The 21,170-nt window shown below is 43.2% G+C and overlaps 1 protein-coding gene across 4 annotated transcripts in view; it reads left to right on the top strand.

Moving 5' to 3' along the window:
• The window catches only part of LOC118105042 (inositol 1,4,5-trisphosphate receptor type 1), a 66,824-nt gene that overhangs the window by 36,096 nt on the left and 9,558 nt on the right, over positions 1–21,170 (top strand). For 2 of the 4 annotated variants that reach the window (XM_047339393.1, XM_047339391.1), the window contains 14 exons: positions 1,041–1,085; positions 2,403–2,535; positions 4,209–4,396; positions 9,375–9,558; positions 9,727–9,980; positions 11,217–11,417; positions 11,499–11,609; positions 11,956–12,051; positions 12,172–12,315; positions 12,505–12,612; positions 12,798–12,990; positions 14,795–14,917; positions 18,858–19,033; positions 20,600–20,764. In XM_047339393.1, the coding sequence (XP_047195349.1) occupies positions 1,041–1,085; positions 2,403–2,535; positions 4,209–4,396; positions 9,375–9,558; positions 9,727–9,980; positions 11,217–11,417; positions 11,499–11,609; positions 11,956–12,051; positions 12,172–12,315; positions 12,505–12,612; positions 12,798–12,990; positions 14,795–14,917; positions 18,858–19,033; positions 20,600–20,764 (2,121 nt within the window). Of the gene's footprint in view, positions 1–1,037; positions 1,086–2,402; positions 2,536–4,208; positions 4,397–9,374; positions 9,559–9,726; positions 9,981–11,216; positions 11,418–11,498; positions 11,610–11,955; positions 12,052–12,171; positions 12,316–12,504; positions 12,613–12,797; positions 12,991–14,794; positions 14,918–18,857; positions 19,034–20,599; positions 20,765–21,170 lie in introns of all 4 variants that reach the window. The other 2 variants (XM_047339392.1, XM_047339390.1) reach the window with 1 other exon arrangement.

Genomic DNA, 21,170 nt, shown 5'->3' with positions numbered 1-21,170 from the left:
CACATGTCACAGGTCACTTTACATTATAGTTTTATTTAATACAATTTTCAGTTGAAAGAAAGCTCTCAGTCGAAATTGTATCGCAAAAACATGGGGATTTCCTGCAATTGTCTGCAATGAAAAAAGCAAATGAGACTGACCGTTGTTCTAGTCTCACTCATGCTAAGAGAAGTACATTACATTACATTTCATTTAGCTGACGCTTTTATCCTCTGCAACTTACAATAAGTGCATTCAACTATGACGGTACAAACCCAGAACAGCAAGAACCAGCTAAGTACATTAGCTTAAAAAGCCAAACCACGAGTAGAAAGTGTCCCACTTGACGTCTGTGTTTTTTTACTCAGTCCCAGTCCATCTCCACCTCCTATACTCCTGTGATCGTGATATATCATGAACAGCCAAAGGGAACTTCATTACATTTGGCACAAACATTCACTTGGACTCAAAGATGACCTGACTAGCACTGGGTGGTCAAAGGTCAAGGTCATGGCTTCACTTTGAGAGAGCTGTCATGTCGTCCATCTTTATATACAGTCTATGTATATCAATGTCTTTTTATACTCTTAGCAAGAAAACAAATCAGCCTCGTTCCCAAGATGTCTAACTACTCCTTTAAAAGAACAACTTGATAATTGAAATTATATTGAAATGAAGAGCAAAAAGATTATATCATAATGAAATACAACCTTTTATAGTGTGTTTAAGGGAATTCAGAAAATTATCAAAAGATCCACTCACACTGGACATGTCTTTTAACATTTTATTATTAGTATTAATAGTCCACACTGTGCACATCCCCTGTCTCTACTCTCTTTATCCCTCCACAACCATCATATTTCCTTAGTTTCTAAACATGGCAGTGACTGCATGACAACTCACCTTCAGGAAATTCCTTTTGCATGGCCACTGTAAACTGCTGAGTCGATACAAGATGCGGTTATTAACCTGAGAACTGCCCTTTCTGTGCTGCATGAATACTAACCCTGTGTTTGTATCTGTTGGACGGCTGCGCTCACATGCCTCACTGCACCCAGCAGCTGGATCAGAACCAGCCGGAGAAGCTGTTGGAGGATCAGAAGCGGGTAGGTACTTACAACAGCATGGCGGCTTATTGTAACTCCACTTCTATAGAGGTTCACGTTGAGATATTAAGATTCAAACTAACAAAATGCACCAAATGTACTTTCTCTCCCTGCTGTTTGTGTTTCTGATCACTCTTCACTGCTTCGAGTGCAGTAAGATCAAACCACTCGACTCTCAATCCCAAACAGTCAGACACACACACACACACACACAGTCCTAACTTAACAATGCATGACATAACTTTCAGGATATATTTTCTCGCATTTTTTCTCCAATGGAGTTTATGGCAATGCAACGACATTACCAGCCTCAGGTGGTTCTATTAAAGAGACAGGCTCTCATATATATATTCCACAGTAACAATATTGATCACAGATGATCAATATATAATTATCTTCAATAGAAGAGAAGTATTTTGGAAGCAGGTATGTTCTGCAACTATTTAGGTGTTGATGAAATGTGTGGGTCTTGTGAGGACAGTTTAGATAACGTCCAGACAGGAGAGCACGAAGGTTCGGCTTATGACTCAGAAAAAGAGCAATGAGACCAGGGGGTCGTCTTGTGACTACAGCTGATCGTGCCATGCTGTTACTCTCCGTTGATTCTGCCAATAAAAGATGAGAATAATGTTCTTAACACCTCCCGCTTAAAATAATCCTGACCTCCAGAGCATAACAATGGCAGCAGAGCTAACCTAATGCCACTGTCGTCTATCAAGGACCACCCACAGTTGACAATGATTTTCACATAATAACGCAAAAAAACACACACGCACGCACGCACACAAAAAAAACCCCATTCTCTTTCATTTCTTTCCCTGTATCCCATGGGAGGTCTTTCAGGTAGCTATGGGCTGCGGTTGCCATAACAACGTCAAAGTCGTGCTGCTGACTGCTCGACAGTGGATGAGTCACAGTGTGGGAGGGCCGGCCCCAGGTCTGTCTAAGTGAAAACCAGGACCTCACATTGTCACTGCACAGAGTCACTGCTGCTGGTGATAACAGCGGTTGCGTGGGTGTTAAATGACGTATACTTCAGTTTACGCTTTTTAATGCATAGAAATTAAGGAAGTCTTTAAATTAAATATTTAAATTGAAAAGTTTATGCGTTCTCGCTCCATGCCTGTGGATTACAGAGCGTTGCCGTGATGGCAGGCTGTCATTGTGTGAGGTCAGGGGGTGTTTAAGTGTCTTTAAAGAAATCTAAAATACGCAGTGTATCACTGAGGATGAATGTCTCCCTGTTATACAACAACCCCTCTCTCCCCGTTGCTGACATAACGTCATTACATCCCTCCATTTCTTCTCCTCTCTTAGGGCGAAGCGCTGAGACAGATTCTGGTGAACCGTTACTATGGCAACTTCCATCAGAGTGGTGGGCGGAGGGACAGCCTGACGTCATTCGCAAATGGCCCCCTCAGTCCGGTAGGACCGGGCAAAAGCCAATCAGGTGGGACAGCGTGACAGTTGTTGCGCATCTCCGACACGGATCACAGAAGTTTGCCGTTCATTTTTGTACAGCAGGAAGTGCAGCTGAGCCGGTTCAGCCAAGGCCATGAGAACAGCAGCTCTGTGTGAGCTGATGCTTCAGAGAAACATTAACCAGCAGCCTCTGACAGAGAGAGGCATGACTCTGTTGCCAGTACTGACTAAAACTACTATCAGGGGGGCAAAGTCTACATATGCTTTACTTTTGGTTAGTCAAAAAATCAATCAATCAATCAAATTTTATTTCCATTTTCACAATCACAATTTGTCTCATAGGGCTTAAAGAGGAAGGGAAAACTGTCCCTGAAGTCACAGCAGAGCAAGGTTCCTCTCAGATGAAGTAACATAAGGATGGGTCCTGTCTGGCCCTGAGCTGGTTATCAGAGTTGTGCTGCGAGCTGCCCTTTGAGCACGCAGAGCACAACACGCTTATCACTACCTGATAACATGGTCATTGTGTTTCTATCTGCAGTCAAAATACTGAAGCAACGTATCTGTGCAGTGGTCGTGCCTCTGTTTGAGATATTGGTATGAAGCATATATATCATGTCACATTAATCAGATCATACAGGACATATTGGTGCCAGTCGTGGTTGTTTGTTGTTGCATATAAATTTAGTGCTGCCAATTTAGTACTGACCTAGTAACCAGAATGACTTCTGTATGCTCCGGCACAAATTGTGGTATTTTATCATTCACTGTAACATGGCTGTGACACCATAATGTATTCATTATGTATATTATACAGTTAAATGGCCCAGATGTTGTCATGTTCAGACAACAGTATTTCTTCTGAAATCAAAGACACAGAGAGAAAATCCCCCTTGTTCCTTCAGGTCACCTTCTCTTCTATGTGCACCGAGATGTTGGCAAAAGTCCAGACCACAGGAAGTGTACCCCTCCCCTGCGTGATCCACTTTTCACTGTTGCTAGGTGACAGGCTGCTACTTCCTGTGGAAACAGCCCTTGCACCTGTTGCAGAAACAAGAGCCGAGCTAAGAATTCCATATGTACCCAGAAGCTGGGGCCTCGTGGGGACGTGCAGGCAAAGTCGTGTACAATGAATTACGCAAGTGTACATTTAAACTGGCCAGTACGGGCTCAGTGTCACAGTCACTGAGCCTGTGGCCTGTTTAAGTGGATCATTGTAACAATAAAGTACGTCAACCTGAGTCAGGGAACGTCTAGCTCTGAATAATGAAAGGAATGATATTTAAATGAAGGTATCCCAATTTAAAAACAGAATTATAATATTGTATATTATGTTTTCATAAATTTATAATATAATATATTTTTATTTTCTAAAATAAGAGAATTCTATAATGTCCAGATAAATAGAAAAGTTTACAAGACTGCATTCATGGATGTTGTAAGAAGAGGCGATAGTAACCATTTCAAGTTTTTTCTTGCTGTCATTTTTCTTTTGGACATGGTCATTACCGATCATCTGCAGTTTACTTTGTTTAATGCAATTTTTTTTTTTTTATTAAAAAAATGGCTTCTTCTTAACTTTTAACTTTTTTTTTAACAATTTTGATTTTGATTAAATTTGCCAAGACTGGAATACATATTTAAAAGTGTTCATCTATGTCATAAACCTAAAATACTGGGTTCTGATTTTTCTCTGTCATGCAGCCTTAGGGGGCCCCGGGGGCCTGAGTCGTGCTGAAATGAGCCTGGCGGAGGTGCAGTGTCACCTGGACAAAGAAGGAGCGTCTGACCTGGTTATTGACCTCATCATGAACACCACCAGTGACCGAGTCTTCCAGGAAAGCATCCTCCTGGCCATAGCGTTGCTGGAAGGTGGAAACACCACCATTCAGGTCAGTTAAGACTACATTTCTCCCAGGGAAACTGCAACTGATCTGCAGTGTTTTAATTGAATGGCCTGTTATCTGTATAGAGGGTCAGCTTATCCGTCAGAGAATCTGTAGACGATCTGCTCCAATATGATCAGTGAAAACAACACACTGTGTCATGGATGCAGGTTCTCATTACTAGAGGATCTACAGTATATAGGTCAGTGAGCCACGGCGGCTCTTCTTCCCCTCATATCTACCAGTGCATCATGTGGCTCAAAGGGCAGCTGCTAATGATATCATCAGTCCTGAGATCAATTTATTATAAACATGTTTTTACGTATTTCACTTATTTTAGGTGCGAATCAGCGAACACAAGTTTATGCCATTTCCTTCTTTGCTTTAACCATAGCTAACTAACCTGTCTGTCTCTAGCTGTCTCTAGCTGTCTCTAGCTGTCTCTCCCTCTCTCTGCTTGTCTTTTTCACGTCTCTTCTGTCTGTCAACTCCTCCGTCTTTCTGTCCGTCCATCCGTCCGTCTGTAGGTTGTTGTGTAAGCACGAAGCTTGCATAATCAGATTACAGCTAGGAAGCCACTGTGGTGGTGGTAATACGTTGGCTTCCCACGGCTGCTGCAGAGCCACGTCACGTGATCGTCAGCCCGAGTTACATAAGGCCTGTGTGAATGAACAATGAGGAATGTCTCAGCCTTCAAAACATTCCAGCCTCTCTACCGCTCCCCTCGCTCGGCCCAAACTGGGTCATGCTGGGCCTCCGGAACTGGGGCAGTGGGGAGAGAGGGCGGGGAACACAGAGGGGATTGAAGGGAAACTGGAGCTCCTCTCAACCCCAGCATTCTTAAGTTTCTTCGGGAACCGTGAGGGTTCTACTCTGCATGCAGCGCTAGAAATTAAGCATATAGCACAAATATTTGTGTTCAAATATGAATTCCTGTTTGCGTGTGAGCAAATCCTGGCTTTCATCACGGTTATCTGCACATTTTGTTATTGGTACTTTTTAATTAGCTTGACTTTCATTCCCAAACACCAGATTGACCACTTTTACTTGTCTCAGGAATAATACGAGTTGACTTCTGTCAGCGTCTTTATTTGTCATGTGGAGCCGAGCACCTGTTTGATCTTGTTCTCGTGTAACACAGTTGACTATTGACTCATGACCACATACCACACAGAATTACTTAAGATTGCATGCACACTTACTCCCTCACACACGTATGCATGCACTCTGCCGGTGCTGCCATGCAAAGCAATACATGTTCAAGGAACTCAGACATTTTACAGTCAGTGTATTTACAGCCCGCTCAGCCGTCACCACTCTCCTTCATCTCTGTCACATTCCTTTCTCTATGGAAGACCTCAGACAGCTGTAAATTGTGTTGTGACATGGCGACTTGTGACTTTTCACTCCTCGTCCATCTGGCGTGCAACCGTGTGGCGTGCTCTCCTGTTTGCCTCCGGAACACATGCGCTGCAGCAGCAATCAATTGGTATTGTAAAGAAAAAATAAAACGGCATTCGTATTCAGTTGGAAAAATGGCAAGAGAAGTGGCTGGTCTGAGAAAAGAGGAGCAGGCAGAGTGATGAGGGGAAAAACGACTCGGAGCAGAGCAGCAGTTCCATTTGGTTTGCATGTGGTGCTGCCCGGCCTGAGAGGGAGGGTGAGAGGGAAAGGGAGCGAGGGTATAAATAGCTGTTGCATAACATCCCTTTGTTGATGCCAAGTGGCAGAACGGAAGAAGAGAAGGGAAAGCGCTATGACCTTGTTTTTCAGTGTTGTCCGCCCCCACCTCATCCCGTCTCATTCCACTCAGGGCTTGTCTCCATGGATACAGACAGGGCTCTATGTTTACCCAAAACTACAGGGAGCCCGTGAGATGCTTGTTCCTCTCCCATCTCCCTCCTCCTTCCTCCGCTGTTACTATCACTCCATTCTCTCCTTGACCACCATGTTGACACGCCATCCGTAAAGTCATCCCTCATCGTGCCAGTCGCGTCCTTGCTTTTCAAGTGCTATCAAAACACAGATGGTGTCTTGATGCGGCAGCAGAGTGTGTAAGGAGCAGCATCGAAACACTGCAGAGGCATCGACAGGGTTAGACATGAAAGTTTGGGGTTTTGCCTCTGATTCACTGTCAGTAAGACGCAGCCGTACATACATTTCTTAAGAAACTAGAAAATGAAAGTGTGCTGCAGTGTTTTTTCTTCACTGTGCTGCTCCGTCTTTCTATACAGGCTTGGTTTCAGTGACACGCTCGACCCACTCCGCTCAGCTCAGTTCTTAGAAACGGGCTGTAAAATATAATGACACGTTCAGTCTGCTGCTGCAAGTGAAAACTTTCCCTGCAGGAATAAATCATTAATAACTCCAACGTGACCGATGCATTCCCCTTCACACACCATCAATCACACAACTTACCTCTACCACAGTGAAATATAATACCTGCTGCAGCTAACTCTGATCCGTGAGATGAATCACACCCGTCGGTGCACGGTGCTCGGTCCTGCCAGGCCCTGCACCCTGAGCTCGACTGCACGCTGAGACCCGAGCGCAGTACCTCTAACCCCGGGATATTCCAGAAAGGGGAGATACGACATTATTAAAAAGGACAGGCTCTGGAAAATGGATGTGGTTACATAAGAATAAAGTTGGCAAACTCAGAGTTTGGGAGAGAATACTGTATTGCGGAGCATGTGTGTGATATGTGGGCGTGTCCTCTCCAAATTGGCATGTGCCTATGCCGGAGATTGCTGACCCAATTTTGTGAGTGTAAAAAGTCAGTGGGTGTGTGACCGTATGAACTCTCTGGCTTTCATGTGATAGTACTGTAAGTGAAGTGTGTGTGTGTGTGTGTATATGTGTGCGTGTGTGTGTGTGTGTGTGCGCGCGCACGAAAGTTATGTAATGGTACAGGGTGGGGGAGTGTGATGGGAAAAGCTCCTCTCTTTGTTTGCTCTGGTCTCATTGACGTGTGTTATCCTGGCCCTGGGCCTCACGCCTCACCTCCTGCGCTCCCTCCCTCCCTCCCTGTGGGCCCTCGCTCCAGGACTGACTTCTGTGAGCACAGACAGGCATGACCATTGCTAACCCCCTACGCTTCCCTCCCCATCTCAGGCATTCCGTGAGTTGTGAGTTGTGAGTTGTGAGAGCGGTTGCAGCTAATCCTCTCTCCCTTGCCCTCTTCTCTCTGTCATCAAGATGTTTATTGCCTGATGGCCTTGCGCGGCGGCGGCCCCTCCTCGCCGTCGCTATCTCCTCGTCCCTGAGCGTTGGCAGAGTGTGTACGTGCAGGAGGGCTGCTGCTCAGTGGTGGAGGACTGGGGTAGGGCACAAGTGCTCTGGAATTCTGCTTCAGGGTGCAGTTATGTCATTGTCTCTGTGGAAGAAACATGGCCTCAGAGTTATGCTGCACGCTCTCTCTCCCTCTGGTTTTTGACAACTTAATTGGTTGGTCACGATTTTTTGTTTTCAATGAAAAGACTTAGCTGTACTTGGACACTAAATGCCAATCCATGTAAAGCATTTGGAAAATACACCCGCAAACAGTCTCCTTTGAGCAGGAGAAACAAGGCTTTTTTTGTCCATTTTGCGAAACAATTTCCTTGTGACTATCATTTATTTGTTTCCTCTAGTAGCCTAGTTTTACATCTAATCTGGAAAGACAGATGGTTATGTAACAAAAAAGAAGTGACCTAGATACTGACTGATAAAAATCTGTCCCGCCCTATCTCTTACTCTTGTTTCACCTCGTTCAATCATTCCACTTTTCTCCCGTTTACTCCCTTACTCTCTCGTTGTTGTCTGTCTAACAGCCCTATTTTTTTCCCCTGTCCACTCCCTGCCATCTCCGTCTCTCTGTATCTGTGTAAGTAGGCCGGGCTTCTCCCTCTCCCGTAATTTTTTTGTGAGGTGAGGCAGCCTCGGCTGGTCAAAGTCTTTCCATAGGCTGCAGCAGATAGCAGCTCTTACACAATCACAACAACAGGCCTGTGGGCCGGGACACCATGTATGCATTTTGCTCGCGGGCTCGAAAATGTTCTAATTCCTCATGACCCCAATCCACAGCCATAACTGCAGCGTTTAAGCCTCTCACATCACAGTAAATCCAGACTTGCTTCACCATAGTTATATAATGTTTGTGTGTCTCCAGTCAAGACCAATTTGTTTATATCGGGTGACGATTAATGTTTTTACTGTCGGCTGGGAACATTCAGAGTAAAGATTTTATAGAATTTATAAGCATAGGAACAATTTAAAACTAGATCTTGAAGCTGGATTAGTTAGGCCATTTAAGGCCAAGTCCATGTCCTCATGTTCCCTGGTTTCACCCTCAGCTTACTGCACTCAATAAGTAATCAGTTGCATAATACAAACTTGGAGGGGAACATAAAGTTCTTACTTTGCACATGTGGCAGACGTGTTGCATGTTGGTATTAGAGCTGAACACTAGGCCATAAATTAAATATTATCTTGTTTTGTGTATAAAATGAAAAATCTAAATAGTTTTCCACTTACCTGGGTGATGTTTGTTTTTTTATCGAAAAACCAACAATATGAAAATCTTAATTACTTAAAATATAGAAAGCAGCAAATTCTCAATATTTGAAAAGCTACAACCTGAGAGTCTTGCTTGAAAAGTGATTTGAAATGATGACTAATATTCTGTATATTGATTATTCAAGTGATTGCCTTATAGCATCACATGGTTGCCTTCATGATTTGCCATTTTACAATCCCAGTGTGATACTGTTTGTTGTGCTTTGCAGACAATAAAATTTCTCCATTCACATGCGTAGGACTAAGTTCTCCTGCAGCGGCTGCAGGTTTGGTTCTGACCCAGCCCTTTGTTGCGTGTCGTCGCCCAGTCTCTCTCACCATTTCATGCTTGAACAGTCCTGTCAATAAAGGTGAAATGGCCAAGAAATATCTTTAAAGAATAAATAAATGATAATCCCTCCTTTCTCTCCTCATCCTGTGTATCCAGCATTCCTTTTTTTGCCGCCTGACAGAGGACAAGAAGTCAGAAAAGTTCTTCCGGGTTTTCTACGATCGTATGAAATTGGCCCAGCTGGAAATCAAAGCCACAGTGTCGGTAAATACCAGCGACCTGGGGAACAGGAAGAGGGACGATGACACTCAAGATAAAGACGTCCCCGTTCGAAAAAAAGGTGAGAGGTCACCTGTCACAACCAAATGTATTGTCTTTATAAAGATGTTAACAGCACACATTTCTAAGGCAAGCGATTCAGGCAGAACAGACAGAGGATTTATGGATCGCACGTAATGATGGATTGCACTGGGTCCTCAGTCTGTCTTTGGTGCTTATGTCTGTGTAGCCAGAGACTCCAGCGTGGTCATGACGGAGGATGTGAGAGAGCAGCTAATAGAGGCCTCGTCCGCCACCAAGAAGGCCTTCACCTCTTACCGGCGTGAGGCCGACGCCGATGAACACTTCACCGCAGCAGACGGCCAGCCCAGCACAGGAGACAAGAACCAGGACGACGGAGAGATGAGCTTCGTCATCGTCATCATGCAGCCGATACTTCGCTTCCTCCAGCTTCTGTGTGAGAATCACAACCGTGACCTGCAGGTGGGACAGACTGAGCATCACACACTGCTGGTTTTATAAACACCCATTAGAGTGGATCACAGTTTGCAACAGGATCTGTATTCCTCTGACTGATGATAGATGTAAGAGCTGTAGATGATTTTACACATGATGTATGACTCGGGGCGCTTTCCCAGCTACCTTGTTTGGTACGGACCCTTTTGACTTTTCTGTTTAATCCGAACCGAAATAACAGATGAGAAAGGTGCCTCAGGCCAATGGACTGAAATGTAGTCTGACCAAAAGAGGTGGTCTTGGTCCAGATCGAACTGAACCACTGTTCGGTTGATTTGCAGCGTGAAAACACTTTTTGGGATAGTTCAGACTTTCTGACCAATTGCAGGAAGTTGAGCATTAAACAATTAAAGAACAATTAGAAGCAGAAGCAACTCGAAGGATTTGCAGTGTTCGCCTCCAACGAGGACGAACATTTAGCGCATTTGGACTAGTTACATGTGTGATCCCTAAATTACAATGCGACACAAAACTAACCAGATCGAATTTAAACAATGTAACAAAGACTGGGACATTGGTTCAGACTTTTAGGTGGAAAAAAGTCTCCAGCTTCTTCACAGCAGGCTCTAGTCAGTTTTATAACAAAATGCAAATTCCTTGATCAACTTTTGCATGAGAGGTCATCTCCGACTTGACGTCTTTATTTATAGAGACATGAAGGTAAGAACTTCACTTCTTGAGTGCTTGTGTTCACATAGCCTCCTGCTCAGTTCTCTGTTTACTCTGTTTCACTGAGCCTGGAAAGAGCGACTTTCAGTTACCTAGGATCAACTTCAGAGAGAAACCTTCTGCATTTAGAGTGTTATGCAAACCTAAGGGTGATGCCTGCAGATGTTTTACTTGATAAGGAAATTATGCAATAGTGCATTTTGTAATCAGACAGCTGATCATGATCTGATTATTTGAGCTTTATCTCTTGGTCTCCTGGGCTACTTTCGTAAAAAGACTGAAGGACCTCAGTTTATGAAAAATCAGGCTCGGGTCAGGTTCAGACAAAACAGAACGCATGTAGGGTTTGGGTCGGGCTCAGCTCATTTTCTCTTGGGCTCGGCCTCTCCATTGCTATTCAGGCAAACTATTCCTTTAATGCTCTGTACTTGTTTGTATGTGGTTTTGGAAGGTTGATTACTCATAGCTTATATCTAGTTCACTCCATACAGACTTATCATACTCATACGACCCCTAATCTTTTCATCTTCTCAGAACTTCCTTCGCTGTCAGAACAACAAGAACAACTACAATCTTGTGTGCGAGACTCTGCAGTTCTTAGACTGTATCTGTGGCAGCACCACTGGGGGCCTCGGGCTGCTGGGACTCTACATCAATGAGAAGAACGTGGCCCTGATCAACCAAACTCTGGAGAGCCTCACAGAGTACTGCCAGGGCCCCTGCCATGAAAATCAGGTAAACGGGCGACTATGCCACAGGTGAAATCCAAGACTAAGTCACCTCTCTTATACACTTTCTATTCTCCTGTTCATTCAGAATTGCATTGCCACCCATGAGTCGAATGGTATTGATATCATCATCGCTCTGATCCTTAATGACATCAACCCACTTGGGAAAAAGCGAATGGACCTGGTGCTGGAGCTCAAGGTGAGTTGGCTGGGCCTTGTGTAAGTGGAGTTGAGGAAGGAACTTAAACTTTTTTGATAATGGGTTAAATCTGGGTTCTCAAACCCCCCAAAAACCACAAAATTGCTGTAGTTCCCCTTCACAGCAGGATGGAAAATTGACTAACAGGCTACAAGCGTAAGAGCAGGACATTCATGCGTCTGAGCTGAGCTTGCGTTTGTGCAGTTCTGCCAAGACAAATAGCAGCCGAGTGCATTTTCCTAAAGCACCAGGGTTTCTGGATGTTTTCCTTGGACGAAGAAACTGGCAGAGCTGAAGTTCTTATCTCAGAGCTCTCTTCTCCTCTGCCTCCCTTCTCTCTTCGCAGAACAACGCATCCAAGCTGCTGCTCGCCATCATGGAGAGCCGCCATGACAGTGAGAATGCTGAGAGGATCCTGTACAACATGAGACCCAAAGAGCTGGTGAGAAGATGGCGTTCACCTTTTCTTTTTTCATTCCTTTTAACATCTACAGTGCAGCACCTTCTGAGCTTTGGCCGTGTGTGTGTGTGTGTGTGTGTGTGTGTGTGTGTGTGTGTGTAGGTGGAGGTGATAAAGAAGGCCTATCTGCAGGGAGAGGTGGAGTTCGAGGATGCAAAGGAGGAGGAGGATAACGAGGAAGAGGAGGAACATGATGCCGCCTCCCCCAGAAATGTTGGACACAACATTTACATTTTAGCTCACCAGGTCTGCTCCTCGTCTCTGCAACATTTTGTGCAGACCCGCATGTTGATGCACAGCATGACACACAATATTATGTAACGTGAAAAATAATGAAAGAAGAGCTCCGTTCTCGGCTCCAATGTGATGAGAAACACATCCATGTGTTGTTTTTTTATGTGACAAGTTCACTTGTTGGCTGTGTCCTTAATGCAGTTGGCGCGTCATAACAAGGAGCTGTCCATGATGTTGAGGCCTGGAGGGGCCAGTGGAGAGGGAGATGAGGCCTTGGAGTTCTACGCCAAACACACGGCTCAGATAGAGGTCATATAACCCTTGTCACATAATATCAACATCTTTTGTAATAGAATATCCCAAGTAAAACAAAGTAAAGGAATGATCCATAAAAGAAGATGTTTCATGTAAATAAGACCATATGGGCCTGCAGGGGTCAACACATTTTTGCTCCTTGGAGAACTTTTGAGGTGACTGTGTGTTCCTCCGTTCAGATTGTGCGTCAGGACCGAACAATGGAGGAGATCGTGTTCCCCGTGCCCAACATCTGCGAGTTCCTGACCTCGGAGTCAAAGCTGCGGATCTACTACACCACCGAGAGAGACGAGCAGGGCAGCAAGATCAACGACTTCTTCCTGCGAGCAGAGGACCTCTTCAACGAGATGAACTGGCAGAAGAAACTCAGAGGTACGGTCAGGAGGTAGCATGGGACCATTTGAATACACATTACTGATATATTTTTTTAAAGTTTTATCAGATATTACAGGGGCCACTCATGCCAATAGAAATGGTTATAAACCTGATAGGAGAAGGGCAAGAAGGGCTACAACCCGTCCAAAGGTAACTATTGCTGTGAAGAACAGAACCATAACATGTAGCATGCCTTTCTGTTCCTCCATGTTTACCTTGCCAATATTTGGTATTTTTCCAGCAAATCACTGCCACAAAGTGTCTTGTGTCAACACACAAGACACTTTGATGTTATCACGCCAGTGTGATGCAGGATCCAGACCATTGAAATAGTTTATTTTAGTTATTGAATAGGCAGACCGGGGGGGGGGGGTTTTCTTAAAAAATGTTATGATAAAAAACTGTAAAAGAATCCCCCTCACAAGAAAATTGCTTGTTTTATCAAGCTGATCAGCTGATCTGATGGTGTGCACTACATGGGTGTCTTTTTTTTTTAACTGTTAGATGTTCTGCTTCACTCTTACAGTCCGAACACATGCAGGTGAATGTGGTTGTGTGCCGGTGAGTTGGTGACATGAAAGGTGAACCCCTCTCTCTCAATAGGCCACACTAGGAATGGCAAACTTGTTAATAATAAAAACAACAATGGCTGAATTCCATTCAGCTGTTTTATTGTCAGTGTCCTGGTATTTTTGCAGGCCGGGTCAGTGTCACACAGTCATGTCGTACTCGGACTCTTGATCTGAGCAGAGGTTTTATTAATGTTACCAGTAACACCTGCTCTGTGGCCTGTGCATTCTGGGCTAGACTTGCAAACCTCAGCAGGACGAGCAGATATGCAAAAATGAATGATGCGTATCCCCTACTTGACAGCAGAGCTAATTGTGGCATCGTGTGTGTGTGTGTGTGTGTGTGTGTGTGTGTGTGTGTGTGTGTGTGTGTGTGTGTGTGTGTGTGTGTGTGTGTGTGTGTGTGTGTGTGTGTGTGTGTGTGTGTGTGTGTGTGTGTGTGTGTGTGTGTGTGCGCATGCTCCACTGTCTAAAAGCAGACAGGGGCTTTCCACATTCTCTGGGCTGTGAAACATTTGTACAGTTACCATATGAATCACAACTGAGAACACACTTGCTCACACACAAACACACTGAGTACCCACACAAAGCCATTTTTCTTCTCTCAGTCAGAGGAGTGAATGGACAGAGAAAAGTCCCTGAGTCTGTCTTGTGTTTTTTCCTGTTCCTCTAAGCAGAGGAACAGAAAATAATAAATTAAAAGCCAGATTATGTCTGCTTTTCTTTATTTTGTATGATTTTAATTTAATATCTTTTAGCTGTTTAGACTGTTGGTCAAGCAAGCAATCGGAAAAAAAATACCTCTATCTTGGTATTAGCAAAACTTGTAACTTTTTTTACACTTTTTATCAGTCAAATTCTACATTAAGCTGAAACATCAATGGAATATTCTATTAGCAACACATAAGGTCATCAGAATATTGGTGTTCATGTAAACATAGTCTATGTCCATTATTTCCAGAGAACACAAATGTTGAAAAATGTCTCCCACTGTTTAGAAAGGAGAACATTTTAAATTTTAAAAGTTATTTAAAAAATCCTGGATCTGCTCCTTTTACCACATCTGCACCATAATTGAATGGGTTCTTCCCTGGCTACTGCCCATTCTTCATCCCTCCGTTAACTTTCCTCAAACAAATGAACAAACCCACCAACAGATACAGGAGAGAACATAACCTCCATGGCAGGTAGAGGTAAAGATGTGTAATGTCTCACTGTGCGTCTCCCTCCAGCCCAGCAGGTGCTGTACTGGTGCTCCAGAAACATGTCGGTGTGGAGTAACGTCTCCTTCAACCTGGCTGTGCTCATGAACCTGCTGGTTTGCTTCTTCTACCCCCTGGAGGGGGTGCACGCAGGTCAGTCACACACGAGTCGACACCTGAGAGTGAGAACAGCCTTTAAAATAATAAGTGTTGGGCCTGGACCTTCACTCGCGTCCTGTTTCTAATATTACTATAAAGTCTCACTTTACATTTCCAGTCACTCATTGAGTCCTCTGTCGGTTATATATATATATATATTTTTTTTTTTATTTAAGCAGCACCCACTTTCCTCACCCTGTTTTGTCGTAAAATGTATTCAAAATTCTTGTAAATAAATAACTTTTGGCATTTTTACCAAAAACAACTGGTTTATGTTGCTGCTGTTTTGTTTCTCACGAGCTGTGTTGTAACAGTTGTGGTGAGGCTGTTTCTCTTACAGCTCCTTCTACTGTGAATTCTTTCATGCATATTTGTGTGTGCTACTGTTCCTGTGTTCAGTCTACCCTAGAAACGGGGGTCAGACAAAGGTTAAGTGCTTGACGATGCAATTGTACTAATGTCGCATGTGTTAAATGAATGTGAATAGAGTGAATTTTATTTCATGTATTTGTTTATTTGATGCAGACAGAGCAAATTAATGAACATTAGCATAAAATGAAAAATGGAAATATGCCGGAGTTAGCATTAATGCTTATTTACATCCGTTTCTCGACTGATACAGTACAAATAGTTAATACAGACACTGGTATATAAAAACACAAACAGTGCGAGCAAGAAGGCGAATTAGACATTCACTTCATGCTGTGAGACAAGTTGCACCGTGGCTTAACCTGGACTTCAACCTGCGATATGGTGCAACCACCCACAGACAGATAGACTTTGAAGAGCTGACACCGATCCTTCTTCCAGTCCTCGCCGCTGACACACTGATCTCCTTATTACCGCAATGCTCTGATCTCCTGACTTGTTATCGCCTGACTAGGATTAGGAGCAGGACACACCCTCACACACACAAACACAGACTAACGTCCACCCACGCCTTGGAGCGGGAACTCATATTTGAGACAGACAACACAGGAATGCCTTGTGCGATTCATGAGTCCCGTAAACTCAGCTTGCGTGGACCCACACACATGTGTACATTCATGACAGATCAGGTGATCAAAACAAAGTCCTACATCATGCCCTACTTTTCAAACTGTGACCTGTTCAGCCGCCCAATTATCTCTTACTGTTGTTGGTTACTTTGGTTTATTCTTTCAGTGGTTCAGTTTTCAGTCCTAATGTCTACCTGTCTGCTCAGACTCAGATAATGAGTACTTAGTAATCAAAAGGAGGGAACAACTAAATAATTAGAAGGGAACACAAATGGCACATAACTTCGCTAAGGCTAAAGCCCTATCTTGCTTTGTTAAAGAAATCAGTCAAGGTTTTTTGTGTAATCCAGTTAACTAACAAACAGACAAACTGCGATGACAATAAATGTGAAGTCATTGTTGCTTCCTTGGCTGTGGTAACAATGACTTTACATTTATTCACAGAATTAAACCAAGAACAACCCAACAAATAAGTGAATAATCAAATTTCAAGTTTCTTTGCATGTATCAGTTATTTATAATCCAAAATTAAAAATGAATGAGTAAACAAATTTGTGCTAAACTATAAGCCCACATTCATCGTACGGCTGTGGTACATCTTCTCAAATCATCTGTTAGGATAAGAAGATATTCATCAATGAATGAAGGAACAACAACTGCAGTATTTAAATTTTGTTGTGCATTCCAGAAAGATAAAGATGGTGCTTTGAAATAATTATGCAGTTTTTCAATAGTTAATCATTGTCTTAACTTAGTGACAAAACTAAAATTCCATTTTGTGTGTCGGTGTTAATTGTACAATTGAAAATGAGCTCACAGTCTGAGTGAGAACTAAATGTACTGTTCTCTGGAAGTTGTTTTGTGTGACAGACTTCGTCACGTGAGACTCGAGCAAACCTTTGGCCTGCTTAAACAGGAACTTTTATGGCTTTGGGCCGCTGCCTTCTTTCTATTACTTGTGGTGTGTGTGTGTGTGTGTGTTGCTTCTCCCCGCTCGCTCCTCATGAATCTTTCAGCTGAGGTATTTTTAGAGGCGGCTGTTATGTAAGTGGCACCTGTCATGTGATCTCCACAGGGATTGGGAGGGAGAGAGAACTGGAGGGAGGGAAGGAGACGGAGGGAGGCGAGTTGGGAGGAAAGGAAGGAGGGGAGGGCAGGAGGCCTCACTTACCCCCAGTGCTCCCCTTCTGCTTTTTCATTTAACACAATTCCCTCGTTTTTTTTATATCCTTGACATTCTGCCCCTATTTTCCTTTTTCTTTCTCTTTCACCTAATCTGTTTTCTCTTGATCTTTTTAACAGCAACACAGTTGTGAAATCACTCTGTGTCCAGTCCTCATGGACAACAAACACTACAACTTTAGTCCTGTGCTTTACAAAAAGGTGTGGGGGGGAGTTACACAGGCAGCAAGTCGGGTGTTGACTTGTTCTTTTTTTCCTGGTCAAACCTGGTCAAGGCTTTTACCCCGAGTGACACGTTATCACATGAAACGCCCTGACAAGGACACTAATCCTGGATTTACCCCAGAATCAGGGCAAGCGTCAGGTAGGCTTCTACTGAAGCTCAGTGTGTGCACACACAGAAAGTATGTCAAATAGTTTGTGTTACGTAAGTGGCTCTCTCTGAGTTCAAAGTCTCACTAATGAAGGCCCACGGCTTCCCTGGGAGGCTCAAGTTAGTGGAAGCCTGTTAAAAAGTCCCTCGTCTAAGCTGCAAACTGCACCGTCATCCTTTTGGCATTTATGACTCCATATTCCATGTATCCATCAATCAATCTGAGATTACGAGAGAGGACCACACTAAAGGAAAGTTAAGATAATGAAATATATAATTAGAAAATAGAATAAGAAAAATTTATGATAAGAAATATAAATATAAATAATAAAACCATGATAAAACAATGCATAAAAGTAAGACTTAATAGCTGGGTTTATGTTTAAAAATGTCGGTATTTTCAGCTGCTCTCAGATCATCTGGAACTGTTCCAGCAACTCTGAGCATAATGGCTGGAAGCAGCATTACTAAATGTTGTGGTTCTGCTAAGAGAAAAATAACCAGGGGACCTGAGGGCCTCTCCCACTTCGTACACCACAAGCATTTCTGATAAGTAATCTGGTGCAAGTCTATTTAGAGATTTATGAACTAATAACAGAATTCTTAACTATGAGGTATGTTAAGATTTTAAAAATATATAGGGGTACAGGGGTGGGGCCAGGGGTGGGGCCAGGGGGGCACTGGCCCCAGCTAAATCCTGATTGGCCTCTGAAGTCACTTACAAACAACTCTAACGATACAAATAATTAACTTTTATTTTCAAATGTTTTGTGCTTGAGCAAGTGACATTTTTCAAAATATATTCAATTCATGTGTGGCTTTGCTCAAAGTTATAGAGCTAACAGTAAATAATATGTTAGTTATTTTGGACATATAATGTAATCGGCCCCCCTGTGTAAATTGTGGCCCCTTAGCCTCGGTTAAGAAAAATCCTCAATATGCCACCAGCGTTATGTTTGTTCTCCGTTTGGTCTTAGTCAACACTCGTGCAGCAGAATTAATTGTAACTGATGGATTTTGTTCTCTGTTCAACCAGAGAGGAGAGCATCACAGTAGTCTAGTTATAAAAGCCTGCTTTAGAAGGGGCCTCTCTTTGCCGATGTTCTTCAAATGATGAAAAGCTTTAAAAAGGTTTTTATGACGTAGTGGACATGAGCCTTGAAATTCAAATTCAGTCAAGTTTTGTGCTTTTTTGCTCAGCTTGAGTATATTTAGTTTTGACTTCAGTTTCTCTCTCTGAGCCTTTGAACCAATGACCATGACTCCTTTTTTTTGTACTGGTTGAGCTGGGAAAAATTGAATTCATTATATAACAGGTATTCAGTAAAGCTGACCAGTGTGGTAATGCAGCTGTTCTCCTCTTGTGTGTTTGTTGCTGCAGGAATGCTCGACTCCCACCTGTCGGCGCTGCTGTGGATGGGGGTCTTGGCGACACTGGCCATTGTCATCATCATGCCACAACCGCTGGGCATCCGCGCCCTGGTCATTGTCACCATCCTCCGTCTCATCTTCTCTGTCGGCCTGGAGCCCACCCTCTTCCTTCTGGGTGCCTTCAATGTGAGTGGTCTACCTTAAAGGGTCAAGTTACCACAACCCAAGATGTTATGTTTTCGCCCCTGGTCATTGGTTTGTATGTTTGCTTGTAAGCAAGATTACACAAAGTCTGGATCCAGATCATTGAGGGGGATTGTGGTATTTTCTTTCATTTTCTTTTTATTTCATTGCGAGAGTGTTTTTTGACATTTTCACTCATTTCCTTTGATTATAGATTATTTGTTTCTGTGGTTTTCAAGCAAATATTTCTCTAATGCGAGTATATGACACAATTCTCACTATTTTATTTTTTAAATAATCGTGATGGGTTGTTTCTTACATTTCTTGGACTAAACAATTAATCAACAAAATCTGCAGATTAAATGACAATGAAACATTGTGAGTTGCTGCGTGAGAATGTTGTTTGTTGTGCTCCAAGTATTTTTTTTTTTTAAATCATCAATGCTATTATATTCAATCCACAGATGTAGTTACTGTGTAAACAGTTTGTGATTGTCCCTATGACGACTGCTGACGGTGCATTAGCTCCTCAAATCATTTATTTACCTGCATTGTGTCTGAGTAAAGGCAGAAATCTCAGACAAATGCAACACAAATATGGACAAATCAACTTTCTGCCTGGCTGCATCCCACTCTTTCCTTTTTTTCATTGTTTGGGTGACCAACCCGGTCAATCAGACACATTGCTACTGTACGTACTTTCCCATTGTGAGAAACCTCTGCCTCACTAGTTCCAGTTCTTTTGTCGACTCTCCCTCACACTCATGCCCACTTGGCAGACCGCTGCCCCTCACCGCTCTGCCTGCCAGCGCCTGGCTGGGTTATGGGGTGTGAAGTGCGTCACTGGACCCTTGAGAGAGGGAAACTAGATGTGCTCTTTAGACTCATTATACACACACGCAAAATAAAGTGTTTGCACGCACCGCTGTCGTCTCTCCTCTCCCCTCAGTGTGCTGCGTTCACATGTACACACACACGAAAACTAGGTTATTGAGAGAAATCAGGTTAAGGCACGAAACCAGAGAACGTGTTACCATGGACTACAGTAACCGGGTTACTTCAACATCTAGTTTACACACAGCTGAGCAGAGGTCAAATGTCTCGCTGAATGTGTTTCTGACCTTTTTGAACCAAGTGTTCAATTAACCGCATAAACTTTGAAAAAGAACTTAAAAGTGACTTGTTTTTTTGCATCAGTTTTAGAATAAGACTTCAGAATAAAAGGATGCACTGCTGATGACCTTCCCCTTCATCCCTCCCCACTGCTGATACTGTGAAATGTCTGAAGTCTGTAGCAATTGCTCTTGTTGAAACCCCATGAGACTCGGTTCAGCGTGTACATGACCGAGCTGTGTTAACCGGGTTTCTGTTAATCCCTGCACCCTGGTTTCACGTTTACATGACATGACACGTAAACACAATTAATGTGTCCTCATTTGTCGTAAAATCACCCAACTCCGGCAGTTTCTGCCATACAGTCCCCAGCAAAAGCAATTGTATGTTTCTTTAAGCATTAAAATGATTGAGTTATTAATTATAATCATTAAAGTGATCAACTTTCTCTTCCAGGTTTGTAATAAAATCATCTTCCTCATAAGTTTTGTGGGGAATCGAGGAACCTTCACGAGAGGATACAAAGTCATGGTGCTGGACTTTGAGTTCCTCTACCACCTCATGTACCTCATCATCTGCTCCCTGGGGGTGTTTGTCCACGTCTTCTTCTACAGTCTGTTGGTGAGTGAAGCCCTTTACACACACCTCCTCCATATAGTACAGGGACAAAGACAAAGGTGTAGGCTGAAATATGATGTGTGCAGGTTTTTTGAGTGAGAACATGTGGAAAATACTTTAGCTCTCTCTGAATGGAGCCCGAGATTTTCCTTTCCTTTTTCTGTTGGTGCATTTAAGGACGTGTCCTGGTGGCAAGTCACAAATCACCTTATTTATTGCTGCTGTGGTGTTGTTGTTGTTGTTGTTGTTGTTATATGAAGTGCTATGTGCTGTGCCTCCGGTCTGCTTTACAACATGTCAGATTTAATATGTCAGTATTTGAAGATGTTTTACTTTCACTCGACATGTTTCCTTATTTTTTTCACTTCATCCAAAAAATACTGAAGGAAACTCTGGATTCAAAAAGGAA

Source organism: Hippoglossus stenolepis, chromosome 3, assembly GCF_022539355.2.
Source record: "Hippoglossus stenolepis isolate QCI-W04-F060 chromosome 3, HSTE1.2, whole genome shotgun sequence".
Classification (NCBI taxonomy): Eukaryota; Metazoa; Chordata; class Actinopteri; order Pleuronectiformes; family Pleuronectidae; genus Hippoglossus; species Hippoglossus stenolepis.
This window is presented reverse-complemented; position numbering and strand designations above follow the sequence as displayed.